This window comes from Lepidochelys olivacea, assembly GCF_965140295.1.
Source record: "Lepidochelys olivacea isolate rLepOli2 genome assembly, contig: Scaffold_29, whole genome shotgun sequence".
Taxonomy (NCBI): Eukaryota; Metazoa; Chordata; order Testudines; family Cheloniidae; genus Lepidochelys; species Lepidochelys olivacea.
In genome coordinates, this window is record NW_028181947.1 from 40,174 (window position 1) to 54,980 (window position 14,807).

The window sequence follows — 14,807 nt, forward strand, 5'->3', positions numbered from 1 at the left end:
CCCGGTGCAGAGGGGGGGCTGGGCCCCGTGGGGTTAATGAGTGACTGCCCTGGGGGTCGCAGTGCAATGGATTTCACTCTTGGCTGGCTCTGCCCCACGGCGGGGGGGCTGACACTGGGCAACCTTCGCTCACAGCCTGGCCGGCCGCAGTGGGCGCAATGCTGGGGCGTGGGGGGCGCTGGCTGCAGCGGGCGTGGGGGGCGGCCTCAGGCCCCCCCCAGCCGGCTCCCCGTGGGGCCCAGCTCAGCTTTGACGGCGCCGTCTTCCGGCTCAAGAGCGGCTGGGAGCTGGTGCGGGGGCTGCTGGTGTTCCGGCTGTGCGCCCTGCCGGGGCTGGTGCGCCGGGCCCCCACGGTGAGACTGCCCCCTGCTTCGACCCTGCCCCCCGCTTCCCTGGGCCGAGCCCCCACGGTGAGACCCTGCCCCCCGCTTCCCTGGGCCGAGCCCCCACGGTGAGACCCTGCCCCCCGCTTCCCTGGGCCGAGCCCCCACGGTGAGACCCTGCCCCCTGCTTCCCTGGGCCGGGTCCCCCCGCTGAGACCCTGCCCGATGCTGCCCCCCAGGTTCCCTGGGCTGGGGCCCCACGGTGAGACTCTGCCCCCTGCGCCGAGCCCCCACGGTGAGACCCTGCCCCCTGCTTCCCTGGGCCGGGTCCCCCCGCTGAGACCCTGCCCGATGCTGCCCCCCAGGTTCCCTGGGCTGGGGCCCCATGGTGAGACTCTGCCCCCTGCTTCCCTGGGCTGGGCCCCCACGGTGAGACTCTGCCTCCCGCTTCGACCCTGCCCCCTGCTTCCCTGGGCCGAGCCCCCATGGTGAGACCCTGCCCGATGCTGCCCCCCAGGTTCCCTGGGCCGGGGCCCCACGGTGAGACCCTGCCCCCTGCTTCCCTGGGCTGGGCCCCCACGGTGAGACCCTGCCCGATGCTGCCCCCCAGCTTCCCTGGGCCGGGGCCCCACGGTGAGACCCTGCCCCCTGCTTCCCTGGGCTGGGCCCCCATGGTGAGACCCTGCCCGATGCTGCCCCCCAGCTTCCCTGGGCCGGGGCCCCACGGTGAGACTCTGCCCCCCGCTTCCCTGGGCTGGGCCCCCACGGTGAGACTCTGCCCCCCGCTTCGACCCTGCCCCCTGCTTCCCTGGGCCGAGCCCCCATGGTGAGACCCTGCCCCCCGCTTCCCTGGGCCAAGCCCCCACGGTGAGACCCTGCCCAATGCTGGCCCCCAGGTTCCCTGGGCCGGGGCCCCCTGCTTCGACCCTGCCCCCCGCTTCCCTGGGCCAAGCCCCCATGGTGAGACCCTGCCCCCTGCTTCCCTGGGCCGGGTCCCCCTGCTGAGACCCTGCCCGATGCTGCCCCCCAGGTTCCCTGGGCTGGGGCCCCACGGTGAGACTCTGCCCCCTGCTTCCCTGGGCTGGGCCCCCACGGTGAGACTCTGCCCCCCGCTTCGACCCTGCCCCCTGCTTCCCTGGGCCGAGCCCCCACGGTGAGACCCTGCCCCCCGCTTCCCTGGGCCAGGCCCCCACGGTGAGACCCTGCTTCCCTGGGCTGGGCCCCCACGGTGAGACCCTGCCCCACGCTGCCCCCTGCTTCCCTGGGCTGGGCCCCCATGGTGAGACTTCACCCCCATGAGACCCCTGCTGCTCTGCAAGAACTGCCCCACACCATGGCCAGTAAACTGCCTCTGTGGCCCCCTGCGACAGGCCCCCCTCAAGGGGCTGTCCATGGGGGTCGCTGACTCCCCCTCTCCTCCCCAGCTGCTCTCCGTGTCCCGGAGGCTGCTGGGGCACCGGCTCTGGGGGTCCCTGCTGCGCGCCTCCTTCTACGGGCAGTTCGTGGCGGGGCAGACGCCCCCCGAGGTGGGGGTCACAGTGCAGCGCCTCCGTGCCCTGGGGCTGCGCCCCCTCCTGGCCGTGCCCATCGAGGAGGACGTGGGGCAGGACAAGGAAGGGTAGGGGCAGCCATGGGATTATTGGGGGGCATCATGGGAATCCAAGGGGGATTGGTTACGGGGAGTCCCAAGGGATGGGGTCTTGGGGGGGCCAGTGGCGATGGTCCCAGAGGGCGGGTTCCATGTTCCAGAGGTTGCGGGGGCCCAGCTCTCTCCCCCCTGCAGGGAGGGCTGGTCTGAGGGGAGCTGTGGGGTGGGGGTCCGTGCGGGGGCCCAGCTCTCTGTCCCCGCGGGGAGGGCTGTTCTGAGGGGAACCGGGGGGCTGTGGGGTGGGGGGGTCCGTGCGGGGGCCCAGCTCTCTGTCCCCACGGGGAGGGCTGGTCCGAGGGGAACCGGGGGGCTGTGGGGTGGGGGGGTCCGTGCGGGGGCCCAGCTCTCTGTCCCCGCGGGGAGGGCTGGTCCGAGGGGAACCGGGGGGCTGTGGGGTGGGGGGGTCCGTGCGGGGGCCCAGCTCTCTGTCCCCGCGGGGAGGGCTGGTCTGAGGGGAACCGGGGGGCTGTGGGGTGGGGGGTCCGTGCGGGGGCCCAGCTCTCTGTCCCCGCGGGGAGGGCTGGTCCGAGGGGAACCGGGGGGCTGTGGGGTGGGGTTCCGTGCGGGGGCCCAGCTCTCTATCCGCCTGTGGAGGGCTGTGGGGTCCATGCGGGGGCCCAGCTCTCTGTCCCCACGGGGAGGGCTGGTCCGAGGGGAGCCGGGGGGCTGTGGGGTCCATGCGGGGGCCCAGCTCTCTGTCCCCACGGGGAGGGCTGGTCCGAGGAGAGCCGGGGGGCTGTGGGGTGGGGGTCCAGCTCTCTGTTCCCGTGGGGAGGGCTGGTCCGAGGGGAACCGGGGGGCTGTGGGGTGGGGGGTCCGTGCGGGGGCCCAGCTCTCTGTCCCCGCAGGGAGGGCTGGTACGAGGGGAACCGGGGGGCCGTGCTCGGCTGCGTGGGGCTCTCGGCCCAGGGGGGACCCCAGCCCATGATGCAGCTGAAGGTGACGGCCCTGATGAGCGCCTGGCTCTGTGTGAGTACCGGGGGGGGGCTCCCGACGCCCCCTTTTGTCGGGAGATTTGGGAGCAAAAGAGGCAGGAAGCTTGGGACTCTGCTCCATGCCAATGGGGACTTGAGGGGCTGGGTCCCGGACGCCTGGGTCCCCTCATTGCTGCCCATGCCAATCTGCTTGCAGGCTGGGGTGGGGGGCGGAGAGCCCACTGACTAGGGGGAGGGAGGGGAGCAGGAAGCAGGATGGGGCTGAGGGAGTGCTGGGGGCAGGATAGGGGTGCCCCTGACTCCCCCCCGTTTCCCCCCCAGAGGACGGTGTCGTTGCAGCTGGAGGAGCCGGGGGGGAGGTCGGAGCTGAGCACGGACAGGCTTGCGGCCGTGATGGGTGGAGAGGTCAGTGGTGTCCCCTCGCCCCCAGTCCTGCCCCTAGGGTGGCCCCATCACTGAGACATGGGGGGCTGGCTTGGTCCCGGCCTTTAGCCAGGCCCTGAGTGTGACGCCAGGGCCCCTGCCCCACCCTGCTCCCCCCACTCTTTAGCCCCAGCCAGGATCTCTCCCCCCGCAAGGTCTCGGGGCCAGCCGGGACCACGCAGCATCTGCCAGTCCCAGGGGCTCTGGGGCCAGGCCGGAGGGGCTCAGCTCGCCCCCCTGAGCCCCCCATCGGGGGCCCGCCCTGCCCCGCCCCACCCCCAGGTGACCCTGTGCAGACGCGGGTGCGGATTCCTTAGAGCTGGACCAACCCTCCCCCTAACGCTGCCCCCAGGAGGCGAACTTCTCCGGCCTGAGCCCCGCCGAGAACCGGCACCTCCAGGCCTCCCTGCTGCGGCTGGACGGGGTCACCCAGGTCAGAGAGCTGGGGCCGCGCCCAGGAGTTGGGGGCTGCAACGGGTGGGGTCTGTCACTTGGTGGGTCTCAACATGTCGGGCCAATGGAGGTCCTGGGGGTCGGACGGGGTCAGGCTGTCTCCCCCAACAGGCGGTGGAGGCGGGCGGGTGCCAGGAGTCCCAGGGGTCTGACTGTGTCTCCCCCAGCGGGCAGGTGCCAGGGGTCTGACTGTGTCTCCCCCCAGCGGGCGGTGGAAGCGGGTACCAGGGGTCTGACGGTGTCTCTCCCCAGCGGGCGGCGGAGGCGGGTGTGCGGGTACCAGGGGTCTGATGGTGTCTCCCCCCAGCGGGCGGCGGAGGCGGGTACTGGGGGTCTGACGGTGTCTCCCCCAGCGGGCGGGTGCCAGGGGTCTGACGGTGTCTCTCCCTAGCGGGTGGTGGAGGAGGGTACCAGGGGTCTGACTGTGTCTCCCCCAGCGGGCAGGTGCCAGGGGTCTGACTGTGTCTCCCCCCAGCGGGTGGTGGAGGAGGGTACCAGGGGTCTGACGGTGTCTCTCCCTAGCGGGTGGTGGAGGAGGGTACCAGGGGTCTGACTGTGTCTCCCCCAGCGGGCGGGTACCGGGGGTCTCACGGTGTCTCTCCCCAGCGGGCGGCGGAGGCGGGTACCAGGGGTACCGGGGGTCTCACGGTGTCTCTCCCCAGCGGGCAGCGGAGGCGGGTACCGGAGGTCTGACGGTGTCTCCCCCCAGCGGGCGGTGGAGGCGGGTACCAGGGGTACCGGGGGTCTCACGGTGTCTCTCCCCAGCGGGCAGCGGAGGCGGGTACCGGGGGTCTGACGGTGTTTCCCCCAGCGGACGGGTGCCAGGGGTCTGACTGTCTCTCTCCCCAGCGGGTGGTGGAGGCGGGTACCGGGGGTTTGACGGTGTCTCTCCCCAGCGGGCGGTGGAGGCGGGTACCGGGGGTCTGACTGTGTCTTGCCCCAGCGGGCGGCGGAGGCGGGTGTGCGGGTACCGGGGGTCTGACGGTGTCTTTCTCCAGCGGGCGGCGGAGGCGGGTACTGGGGGTCTGATGGTGTCTCCCCCAGCGGGCGGGTGCCAGGGGTCTGACTGTGTCTCTCCCCAGCGGGCGGTGGAGGCAGGTACCGGGGATCTGACTGTGTCTCTCCCCAGCGGGCGGCAGAGGCGGGTACCGGGGGTCTGACGGTGTCTCTCCCCAGCGGGCGGCGGAGGCGGGTACCGGGGGTCTCACGGTGTCTCTCCCCAGCGGGCGGTGGAGGCGGGTACCGGGGCTCTGACGGTGTCTCTCCCCAGCGGGCGGCGGAGGCGGGTACCGGGGGTCTGACAGTGTCTCTCCCCAGCGGAGGCGGGTGTGCGGGTACTGGGGGTCTGACGGTGTCTCTCCCCAGCGGGCGGTGGAGGCGGGTGTGCGGGTGCTGGTGGACGCCGAGTACACCTACGTGAACCCCGCGCTGACGCTTGTCACCCTGGCTCTGATGGGGCGTTGGAATCGCACCCAGCCCTGGGTGTGGAACACCTACCAGTGTTACCTGCAGGTACCCCCACCCCGGCCTGCACCCCCGGGCCAGCCTCCCCCACGGCCCCCGGCCTGTACCCCACAGCCGGCCTCCCCCCAAGCCCCCCCCGAGCCCGGCGCTGCTCTCTCACAGGACTGCCTGGCGCGGCTCGGTGCGGACGCGGCGCTGGCCAAGCGTCGGGGCTTCTGTTTCGGGGTGAAGCTGGTGCGTGGGGCCTACTTGGAGCAGGAGCGGCGGCTGGCGCGGGAGCGGGGATACCCTGACCCCCTGCACCCCACCTGGGAGGCCACCAACCACAGGTGAGTGGGAGAGGGGGTTGGACACCTGGCTCCCCCCGGCCTCTGCCACCTTGATCCCAACAGGAAGCTGGGGGGCCTGTGGTGACCCCATGGTTTGCATGCATGTGTGGTGGGGTGCAGGACACCTGGGTCTCATGCTGAACGGGTGGAGCAATGATCCGGGGGGGGGGGGCAAGGTTGAGGGCGCGGGAGGCCCGGGCCGGCGCTGGGCGAGCTTGGGGCGCGGGAGGCCCGGGCCGGCGCTGGGCGAGCTTGGGGCGCGGGAGGCCCGGGCCGGCGCTGGGCGAGCTTGGGGCGCGGGAGGCCCGGGCCGGCGCTGGGCGAGCTTGGGGCGCGGGAGGCCCGGGCCGGCGCTGGGCGAGCTTGGGGCGCGGGAGGCCCGGGGCCCGGGCCCACGCTGGTGCTCTGTGTTGCAGCTACGAGCGCTGCCTGGACCTGCTGCTGGAGCTGGTGGCTCGGGACGGGCAGCGGTGCCAGCTAATTGTGGCCAGCCACAACGAGGCCTCTGTCAGCCACACCGTCCGCAGGTCGGTGGGGTGGGGTGGGGTGGGGGGCAGGCCCTGCGGTTACCCTCCAGCGGGCAGGGCTCCCTCCTGCCTGGCGTGGAAGCAGGGGGGGGGGTGAGGGCAAAGGAGGGGCAGGGGGTCAGAGGCCTAATCCGGGTCCCCTTACAGGATGGAGGAGCTGGGCATTGCCAAGGACGGAGGGGCCGTCTGCTTCGGGCAGCTGCTGGGCATGTGTGACCACGTCTCCCTGGCCTTGGGTACATGCCCCCCGCGGCCCCCTGACAGCACGTGCCCCCCCCGCGCACACAGAGCCCCCCTGCTGCCCCCCCTCACAGCGCGCAGCGCCCCCCCCGCTGCCCCCCCTCACAGCGCGCGGCGCCCCCCCCTCACAGCGCGCAGCGCCCCCCCGCTGTCCCCCCCTCACAGCGCGCGGCGCCCCCCCCTCACAGCACGCGGCGCCCCCTGCTGACCGTCTCTCTCCTGCAGGCCAAGCTGGGTACGCCATCTACAAGTCGATCCCCTACGGGGCGGTGGAGGACGTGCTGCCGTACCTGGTGCGCCGGGCCCAGGAGAACCAGAGCGTGCTGCAGGGCACCCGCAAAGAGCGGGACCTCCTCCGCCAGGAGCTCTGGAGGCGCCTGCAGCGCCGCCCCTGAGGAACCCCGGCGTCCGAGAGAACCGCTGCCCCCCACAACCCGTCCTGCTCTTTCCCCCAGAGACTGTGGGAGTGGGGGGCCTTGGCCTGAGTCAGTCAGCCTGTCGCCTCCCACCCTGCCCTGAGGGATTCTGGGAGGGGGGAATTGGGGCCTGACTTACCCAGCTAGGCTCAGGGAGGGCGGGGGGGTGGTACGGGACACTCCTGTCCATAGCCCCCACCCCCTACTCCCAGCAACCCTCTGGAAGTGGGAACCCCCAATGATTCTGCCACTGCCTGCCCAATAAAAGCAAATCATCTCACCTCCTGGTTTCAGAGGAGCAGCCCTGTTCGTCTGTATCCGCAAAAAGAACAGGAGGACTTGTGGCACCTTAGAGACTAACACATTTATTGGAGCATGAGCTCGCCTGAGCTACAGCTCGCTGCACCGGATGCTCACTGTGGAAAATACAGTGGGGAGATTTGTACACATAGAGAACATGAAACAATGGGTGTTTACCACTACAAAAGGTTTTCTCTCCCCACCCCACTCTCCTGCTGGTAATAGCTTATGTAAAGCGTATGATACAATGTGTATGATAATCAAGGTGGGCCATTTCCAGCACAAATCCAGGGTTTAACAAGAACGTCTGAGGAAGGGGGGGTCGGGGGGGTTAGGAAAACAAGGGGAAATAGGTTACTTTGCATAATGGCTTAGCCACTCCCAGTCTCTATTCAAGCCTAAGTTAATTGTATCCAATTTGCAAATGAATTCCAATTCAGCAGTTTCTCGCTGGAGTCTGGATTTGAAGTTTTTCTGTTGTAATATCGCAACTTTCATGTCTGTGATTGCATGACCAGAGAGATTGAAGTGTTCTCCGACTGGTTTATGAATGTTATAATTCTTGACATCGGATTTGTGTCCATTTATTCTTTTGCATAGAGACTGTCCGGTTTGGCCGATGTACATGGCAGAGGGGCATTGCGGGCACATGATGGCATAGATCACGTTGGTGGATGCGCAGGTGAACGAGCCTCTGATAGTGTGGCTGATGTGATTAGGCCCTGTGATGGTGTCCCCTGAATAGATATGTGGGCACAATTGGCAACGGGCTTTGTTGCAAGGATAGGTTCCTGGGTTAGTGGTTCTGTTGTGTGGTATGTGCTTGCTGGTGAGTATTTGCTTCAGGTTGCGGGGCTGTCTGTAGGCAAGGACTGGCCTGTCTCCCAAGATCTGTGAGAGTGATGGGTCGTCCTTCAGGATAGGTTGTAGATCCTTGATGATGCGTTGGAGAGGTTTTAGTTGGGGGCTGAAGGTGACGGCTAGCGGCGTTCTGTTATTTTCTTTGTTGGGCCTGTCCTGTAGTAGGTGACTTCTGGGAACTCTTCTGGCTCTGTCAATCTGTTTCTTCACTTCCGCAGATGGGTATTGTAGTGTTTCCCCCTTCCAAAGCCGTGTTTATTGACTGAACGGGGGCCCAGTGGGGTGGGGCTGGGTAGTGATGCCGAGCTCAGCTCCAGCCCCGTGAAGGGGGAAACCGTATCAGCCCGTCAGGAAGTGAACCCAGGCATCCTGGCTCCCAGCACTCCCTGCTCTAGTCCCTCTGTCCGCCCCGAGCTGCAGGGGGCTGCTAGGCACTGCTGGGCCCAGGTGTCACGGAGGCCCTGGGCGATGCTCTGGAACTGCTCCCTCCGGAGCCGGGCAGGACTCTGGGGAAGTCTCCTCTCGGGGAGCAGCCTGTCTGCAGGACACACAGCTCACCCGGCTCCACCTTCCAGTGTCTGACCTCAGAGCATTCAGCCTCCTCTGCCCCTCCGGGCGCTTCCCACAGTGAGTCCGCTCAAGCGGGGTCCTAGGGGGGCCAGAGGGTCCTGCCCCTCAACTCCGCAGTCAGACATGACTCTCCGCCAGCCAGGGAAACAGGAGGTTTATTAGACGACAGGAACATGGTCTAACACAGAGCTTGTAGGTGCAGAGAACAGGACCCCTCAGCTGGATCCATTTTGGGGGGCAGTGAGCCAGACAACCCCGTCTGCCCTTCACTCCTCGTCCCCAGCCAGCCCCAAACTGAAACTCCCTCCAGCCCCCCCTCCTCTGGGCTTTGTCCCTTTCCGGGGCCAGAAGGTCACCGGATTCCTTTGTTCTCCAACCCTTTAGCTCTCACCTTGCAGGGGGGAAGTGGCCAGGACATCAGTGGCCAGGAGACAGAGTGTCGGCCATCTATGGACCCTGGCCCTTTGCAACAATCACACCCCCTGCCTTACCCCACCCCCTAGAGACTTACGAACTGCCTAGGAGAAACTGAGGCACCTGTACAATATTCAGAGGAAACATTAAGAACAGTCCCACTTCGTCACACCAGGGCTTGGTGTGGGGCAGAGCTCAGTGACCCGACTAGTGCGTTGCGAGACGTTTGCTAGGTGGGGGTGGCTCCTGGAGGGTGTCTGGTGTGTCCCCCATCCTCGTGCAGGTGGGGACGGTGCCCTCCAACAGGGCCTCTTCCCAGGCTGGATCTGCCTCCCTTGGGGGGTGGGGTTCCCAGTGCTTCTGCCTCTGTCAGAGCAACACAGACTGTCATGGCCCTGCCTTCCCCTGCTCAGTGTGACAGCTGGGGCCGTTCTCCAGGGGGCGCCAGCTCCCACCCAGCCCCAAGGGGGGACAGGCTGGCTCAGGGGACGGGGCATGGGACCCGGGGCCGTTATCCGGCCCCAGGGGGGACAGGCTGGCTCAGGGGACGGGGCATGGGAGCTGGGGCCGTTCCCCTCCAGGGGGCGCCAGCTCCCACCCAGCCCCAGGGGGGACAGGCTGGCTCAGGGGACGGAGCATGGGAGCCGGGGCCGTTATCCGGCCCCAGGGGGGGACAGGCTGGCTCAGGGGACGGGGCATGGGAGCCGGGGCCGTTATCCGGCCCCAGGGGGGGACAGGCTGGCTCAGGGGACGGGGCATGGGAGCCGGGGCCGTTATCCGGCCCCAGGGGGGGACAGGCTGGCTCAGGGGACGGGGCATGGGACCCGGGGCCGTTCCCCTCCAGGGGGCGCCAGCTCCCTTTTGGCCATGGGGCAGGGGACTGGCTGGCTCAGGGCCAGGGGGAGTGAAATATGGCCCCATCTCACCTTCCTCCTCTGCTGCCGAACCTGCAGGAAGGAAAGACAAGGCCTGTGGGTGCGTGAGGCCCCCAGAGTGCCGCAGGAGTGAGTCAGGAGTGGGGGGGCGCTTACCCAGAGTGCTCCGCTCACCAGCACTAACACCGCCAAGCCAATGCCAACACCAACGCCGGACCAGCCCTTCCATGCCGGCTGCGGCTCTGGGGAGACAAAACCATGGCCAAGTCACTGGCAGGGTCTGGCCCAGCAGGCGAGGCTCCCTCAACCCCCTCCTGCCCCCCCAGATTCCTGGGTCCTCACCTTCCAGGCCAAGCATCCCGGTGCGGTTCTGCTGGTGGAAGGTGGTGTTGACGATGCAGGTGTAGCTGGCGGTGGGGGAGCAGGGCACGTCAGCTGTGTGGGCAGCGCTATATAGCCCCTGGGGGTCCTTGGCTGCCAGTGTCCTGGCCCCATAGTCCCTGCCAGTGCTGTCGCGGATGGTGACGGTGGCCAGGGGGTAGCCGCCCTCTGCGAGGCATGTCAGTGTCACGTTCTGCAGGGAGGGGGAGCAGGGCTTGGGCTGGAGCCAGGATAGACGATAGGGACCTGTGGGTAAGAGCCACGTGAAAAGGAGGGGGTCTACATGAGCTGTTCTCACTCAAGAGAGATCTTGGTGTCATTGTGGAGAGTTCTTTGAAAACACCCACGCAATGTGCAGCTGCAGTCAAAAAAAAGCGAACTATATTAGGAACCATTAGGAAAGGGAGAGATAATAAGATCGAAAATATCATATTGCCTCCATATAAATCCCTGGTATGCCCACGTCTTGAACACTGGGTGCAGCTCTGGGCACCCCAACTCAAAACAGATACATTGGAATTGGAAAAGGTATAGAAAGGGGCAACAACAATGATTAGGGGCATGGAATAGCTGCTGTATGAGGAGAGATTAGTAAGACTGGGGCTGTCCAGCTTGGAAAAGAGAGAGAGGGCTATAAAATCATGGCTGGTGTGGAGAAAGTTAGTTTTATTTATTCCTCGTAACACAAGAACTCGGGGTCACCCAACGACATTAATCGGCAGCAGGTTTAACACAAACACAAGGAAGCATTTCTTCACCCAATGCCCGGACAGCCTGGGGAACTCTGTGCTAGGGGATGTTGTGAGGGCCAAAACTATAACGGGGTTCAACAAAGAGCTAGCTAAGTTCCTGGAGGAGGGGTCCATCACTGGCTATTAGCCAGGCTGGGGAGGGACGCAGCCCCCTGCTCTGAGAGTGCCTAGCCTCTGAGTGCTGGAAGCCAGGACGGGAGTGGACGACAGGGATGGACCCACGCTAATTGCCCGTTTTGTTCATTTCTCTGAAGCGCCTGTCACAGAGGATATGGGGCTAGATGGACCATTGGTCTGACCTGTGCACTGTATTAAAGACAGATGCTGCCCAGTCGCAGGGCTGGATAAGAACCCCCTGTGCTCCATTTCCCACTCCTGTGAGCCAGCCTGTCCCCCGACATGGGGCCAGATCAGAGCCGGCACCCCTGAGGGGGGACAGACCCCATATGCCATTCCCCACCCGTGGAGGGGAAAGGCCCTGTGTCCCATTTACCTGTGAGCTGAAGCTCCGTCTCCCTTATGCCCATGCCGCGGTTGCTCTTTACCCGGCACCGGTACCTGCCCTCGTCAGCCAGCGTCACGTTGTGTAGCCGGAGGGCCCCGTTCCCACGCCTGGGCTGCCCAGCTGGGACAGTGGCACGGCCCCGATAGGCCGGGTCGTCATATGAGGCCAGGTGTTCCCCTTGGTAGTAGGTGTAGACGTTCCTCTCGCTGTCCAGCCCCAGCCGGGTCCAGTACAGGATCAGGTCCGCCACAGGCGGGTAGGTGCAGTTCAGCACCGCCGTGCCCCCCAGCACAGCCTCCGAGGTCGCGGGCAGCTCCATAGGCAGCTTGTCTGCAATGAGAGAGGGGGTGAGCGGGGGGCTGCATCCGGGGGTCCCCATGGCTGGGCGAGCTGTACGTACCTGACCCCAGCCCCCGCAGGGAGCCGAGCTGGGTGAGGAGCAGGAGAGCAACGGTAGAGCCTGTGGGGGGAGAGGAGAGCGGTGAGCCTAACCCAGTACCAGCCCCATTCCCACCCTGTCCCCCAGCTCCCTGCCCTGCAGCTGGATCCGAGCTAGCGCCCCCGGGAGGGGAAAGGCCCCGTGTCCCACCCCCAACTCACTCATGGGGCAGCCGGTGCTCTCTCATCAGCACTGGGGCCGCGTCCCTGCGGCCGCACCCCGAACCTCTGTGCTGTCGCTGATCCCGTTCCCAGCTGGGCTCAGGCGAAGGGAAAGCAAAAGTGGCCCCGGCAGCCCAGTTCCCTCCCTCTCTTCAGTCTTGATGACCCCGGGCTGAGCAGCCACTTTCATTTTCCCCTGTGGGAGGCTGCTGCATTGGGTCCCTTCGGCTCTGCCCGGCTGTCCCATCCTGACCCAGCCCCGCTGCTGACTGCGAGCTGTGGGGGAGTGAGGGAGAGCTGCACAGGGGACTCTGGGAGCTGGGGGGTGGCCCCGTCCTGTGCGGGCGTGGCTGGCGCACCCCTGCTCTCTGGGCCTGGTGCCAAGTCCTCTCTGCTCTCGAGTGCTTGGCAGCAGCAAGTCCGCGAAGCCCTCGCTGGCGCCAGTGCTGGCCCCGTGGCCGGGGGAGCCTGGATTTCAACACCCGATCCCTGTACGTTGCCATCTCGCTCTATCCCCCGCTCGGTGGCACCCACCCAGGCCAATGCCTCTGTGCCTGACCGATGTCCGGCTTTCCCCTGGGGCTCCTTTCCCAGCCAGCCCGGCGCTCCCAGCCTGGATAAAGCCCCTCGGGCCCTGGCAGCTGTGACATGAGCCGCTCCAGGAGCGAACCCACTGCCAAGCCCCAGTAATCCGGCAGGGAGCAGGTTGTCCCCCCGCCTGCTTCTCTAGGGTGTGACTCCGCCCCACCAAGCTAGTGCCACCAGGCAGCCATCTGGGCAGCCAGGGCTGGCCCCCCCTGAAGCCCACGACTTGGGGGGTCTGGCTGCACAGCATGGCCCTGGCAGCAGGGGCGAGCTCGGGGCCAGGCAGGCGTGTGCTGGCAGTGAGGGTGTGCACGGCTTGGCCCGCTAGGGGATACCGGGGTTGTGCCATGCCCCCGCAAGTCACAGGGCTGGCGCGAGTGGCCCCTGTGAGGATGTGAGGCAGCAGGGAGGGGGGAGTGTTGACCTGGGACTGTGCCCTGGGGAGGGGAGACCTGAGAGCCTGTCACCTCAGCCGGGAGGGGGAGGTGACACCTCTGCCCAGGAATGTGAACAGAGGCTGCAGGACGGGGCCTGCTGGGGGGGTTTAGTTTCAGTTTGGGGCTGGGTGGAGGAACGCAGGGAACCCCAGGGCTGGGGTCTGAGCTCCCTGCTCCTCCAGAAGGACTTGACTGAGGGGTCCTGGGTGTACCCACAAGCTCTGTTTTGGACTGTGTTCCTGTGGTGCAATAAACCTTCCGTTTTACTGGCTGGCTGAGAGTCTCAGGGAATCCCAGGAAGAGGGGTGCAGGGCCTGGACTCCCCCACACTCCGTGACAGCCCCCCAGCCCCGCCCCCCAACCCACTGCCACAGCCCTGAGCCCCTGCACTCCAACGCCCTCATCCCCAGCCCTGCCCCACCCCAGAGCCTTCACCCCCCCCACACCACAACTCTCTGCCCCAGCCCCGCCCCCAGATCCCCCCCACCCTGAGCCACCCCAGGGCCGGAACCCCCCACACACCCCAACACTCTACCCCTCCCACCCCAAACCCCTCACCCCCCTGTCACGGAGTCCCTGGGCGATGCTCTGGAGCTGCTCCCCATGAAGCCAGGCAGGACTCTGGGGAAGTCTCCTTTCTGTGAGCAGCCTGTATTCTGGACACACAGCTCACCCAGCTTCCACCTTCCTGGGTCTGACCTCGGAGCATTCAGCATTCTCTGCCCCTCCGTGTGCTTCCCACAGCGAGTCCGCTCAGGTGGGGTTCTGGGGAAGCCAGAGGGTCCGGCCCCCCAACTTCGCAGTCAGACGGGACTCTCAGCCAGCCAGGAAAACAGAAGGTTTATTAGATGACAAGAACATGGTCTAACACAGAGCTTGTAGGTGCAGAGAACAGGACCCCTCAGCTGGGTCCATTTTGGGGGGCAGTGAGCCAGACAACCCCGTCTGCCCTTCACTCCATGTCCCAGCCAGCCCCAAACTGACACTCCCTCCAGCCCCTCCTCCTCTGGGCTTTGTCCCTTTCCCAGGCCAGGAGGTCACCGGATTCCTTTGTTCTCCAACCCTTTAGCTCTCACCTTGCAGGGGGGAAGGGCCCAGGCCATCAGTGGCCAGGAAACAGGGTGTCGGCCATTCTCTGTGTCCAGACCCCTGCACACACCTGCCCTGCAGAGCTCTGCAATGATCATACACCCTTATCCCACCCCCTAGAGACTTAAGAACTGCCTAGGGGAAACTGAGGCACCCCCACAATGTTCAGAGGAAACATTAAGAACAGTCCCACTTCGTCACATCTCCACCCCAACCCCGCTGTACCCCAGGGCCAGACCCCCCTGCACTCCAACCCTCTGCCCCAGCCCCGAGCCTCCCCCACCCCAACCCCAGCCCCCACCCCCTGCACTCCAACCCTCTGCCACTGCCCTGAGCCCCACCATCCCCACCCCACAGCCCTCACCCCCCACCCCTCTGACCCCAGCCCTGAGCCCCCCACTCCAACCCCCTCCGCCCAAACCCCGCTGTACCCCAGGGCCAGACCCCCCTGCACTCCAACCCTCTGCCCCAGCCCTGAGCCCCACCATCCCCACCCCACAGCCCTCACCCCTCTGACCCCAGCCCTGAGCCCCCACCCTCATCCCCAGCTCTGAGCCCCCCACTCCAACCCCCTCCGCCCAAACCCCGCTGTACCCCAGGGCCAGACGCCCCTGCACTCCAACCCTCTGCCCCAGCCCTGAGCCTCCCCCACCCCCTGCACTCCAACCCTCTGCCACTGC

General features: G+C 66.7%; 2 protein-coding genes across 17 annotated transcripts; one reads left to right on the top strand and one right to left on the bottom strand.

The window, feature by feature from the left end:
* Window positions 1-74: 74 nt before the first annotated feature.
* PRODH2 (proline dehydrogenase 2) lies at window positions 75-7,624 on the top strand. 13 transcript variants are annotated; one of them, XM_084652619.1, is made up of 10 exons: window positions 81-410; window positions 1,748-1,941; window positions 2,820-2,940; window positions 3,228-3,311; window positions 3,682-3,762; window positions 5,148-5,294; window positions 5,409-5,575; window positions 5,992-6,102; window positions 6,250-6,338; window positions 6,568-6,852. In XM_084652619.1, the coding sequence occupies exons 1-10, from the start codon at window positions 159-161 to the stop codon at window positions 6,735-6,737; spliced, it is 1,416 nt and encodes a 471-aa protein (XP_084508745.1). In that variant the 5' UTR covers window positions 81-158; the 3' UTR covers window positions 6,738-6,852. The 13 variants fall into 13 exon arrangements, with proteins under 13 accessions (XP_084508747.1, XP_084508739.1, XP_084508749.1 ...); XM_084652620.1 differs by having other exon boundaries at window positions 83-353; XM_084652613.1 differs by lacking the exon at window positions 6,250-6,338 and having other exon boundaries at window positions 77-410; window positions 6,568-7,624.
* LOC311514210 (CD276 antigen-like) lies at window positions 7,108-14,356 on the bottom strand. 4 transcript variants are annotated; one of them, XM_084652626.1, is made up of 8 exons: window positions 14,115-14,356; window positions 13,712-13,853; window positions 11,817-11,876; window positions 11,405-11,746; window positions 10,121-10,405; window positions 9,935-10,020; window positions 9,830-9,850; window positions 7,108-9,269 (listed from the first exon to the last, which is right to left on the bottom strand). In XM_084652626.1, exons 2-8 carry the CDS (start codon window positions 13,752-13,754, stop codon window positions 9,111-9,113), a joined length of 996 nt encoding a protein of 331 aa, XP_084508752.1. In that variant the 5' UTR covers window positions 13,755-13,853; window positions 14,115-14,356; the 3' UTR covers window positions 7,108-9,110. The 4 variants fall into 4 exon arrangements, with proteins under 4 accessions (XP_084508752.1, XP_084508753.1, XP_084508755.1 ...); XM_084652627.1 differs by lacking the exon at window positions 9,830-9,850; XM_084652629.1 differs by lacking the exon at window positions 13,712-13,853 and having other exon boundaries at window positions 14,115-14,355.
* Window positions 14,357-14,807: the final 451 nt, after the last annotated feature.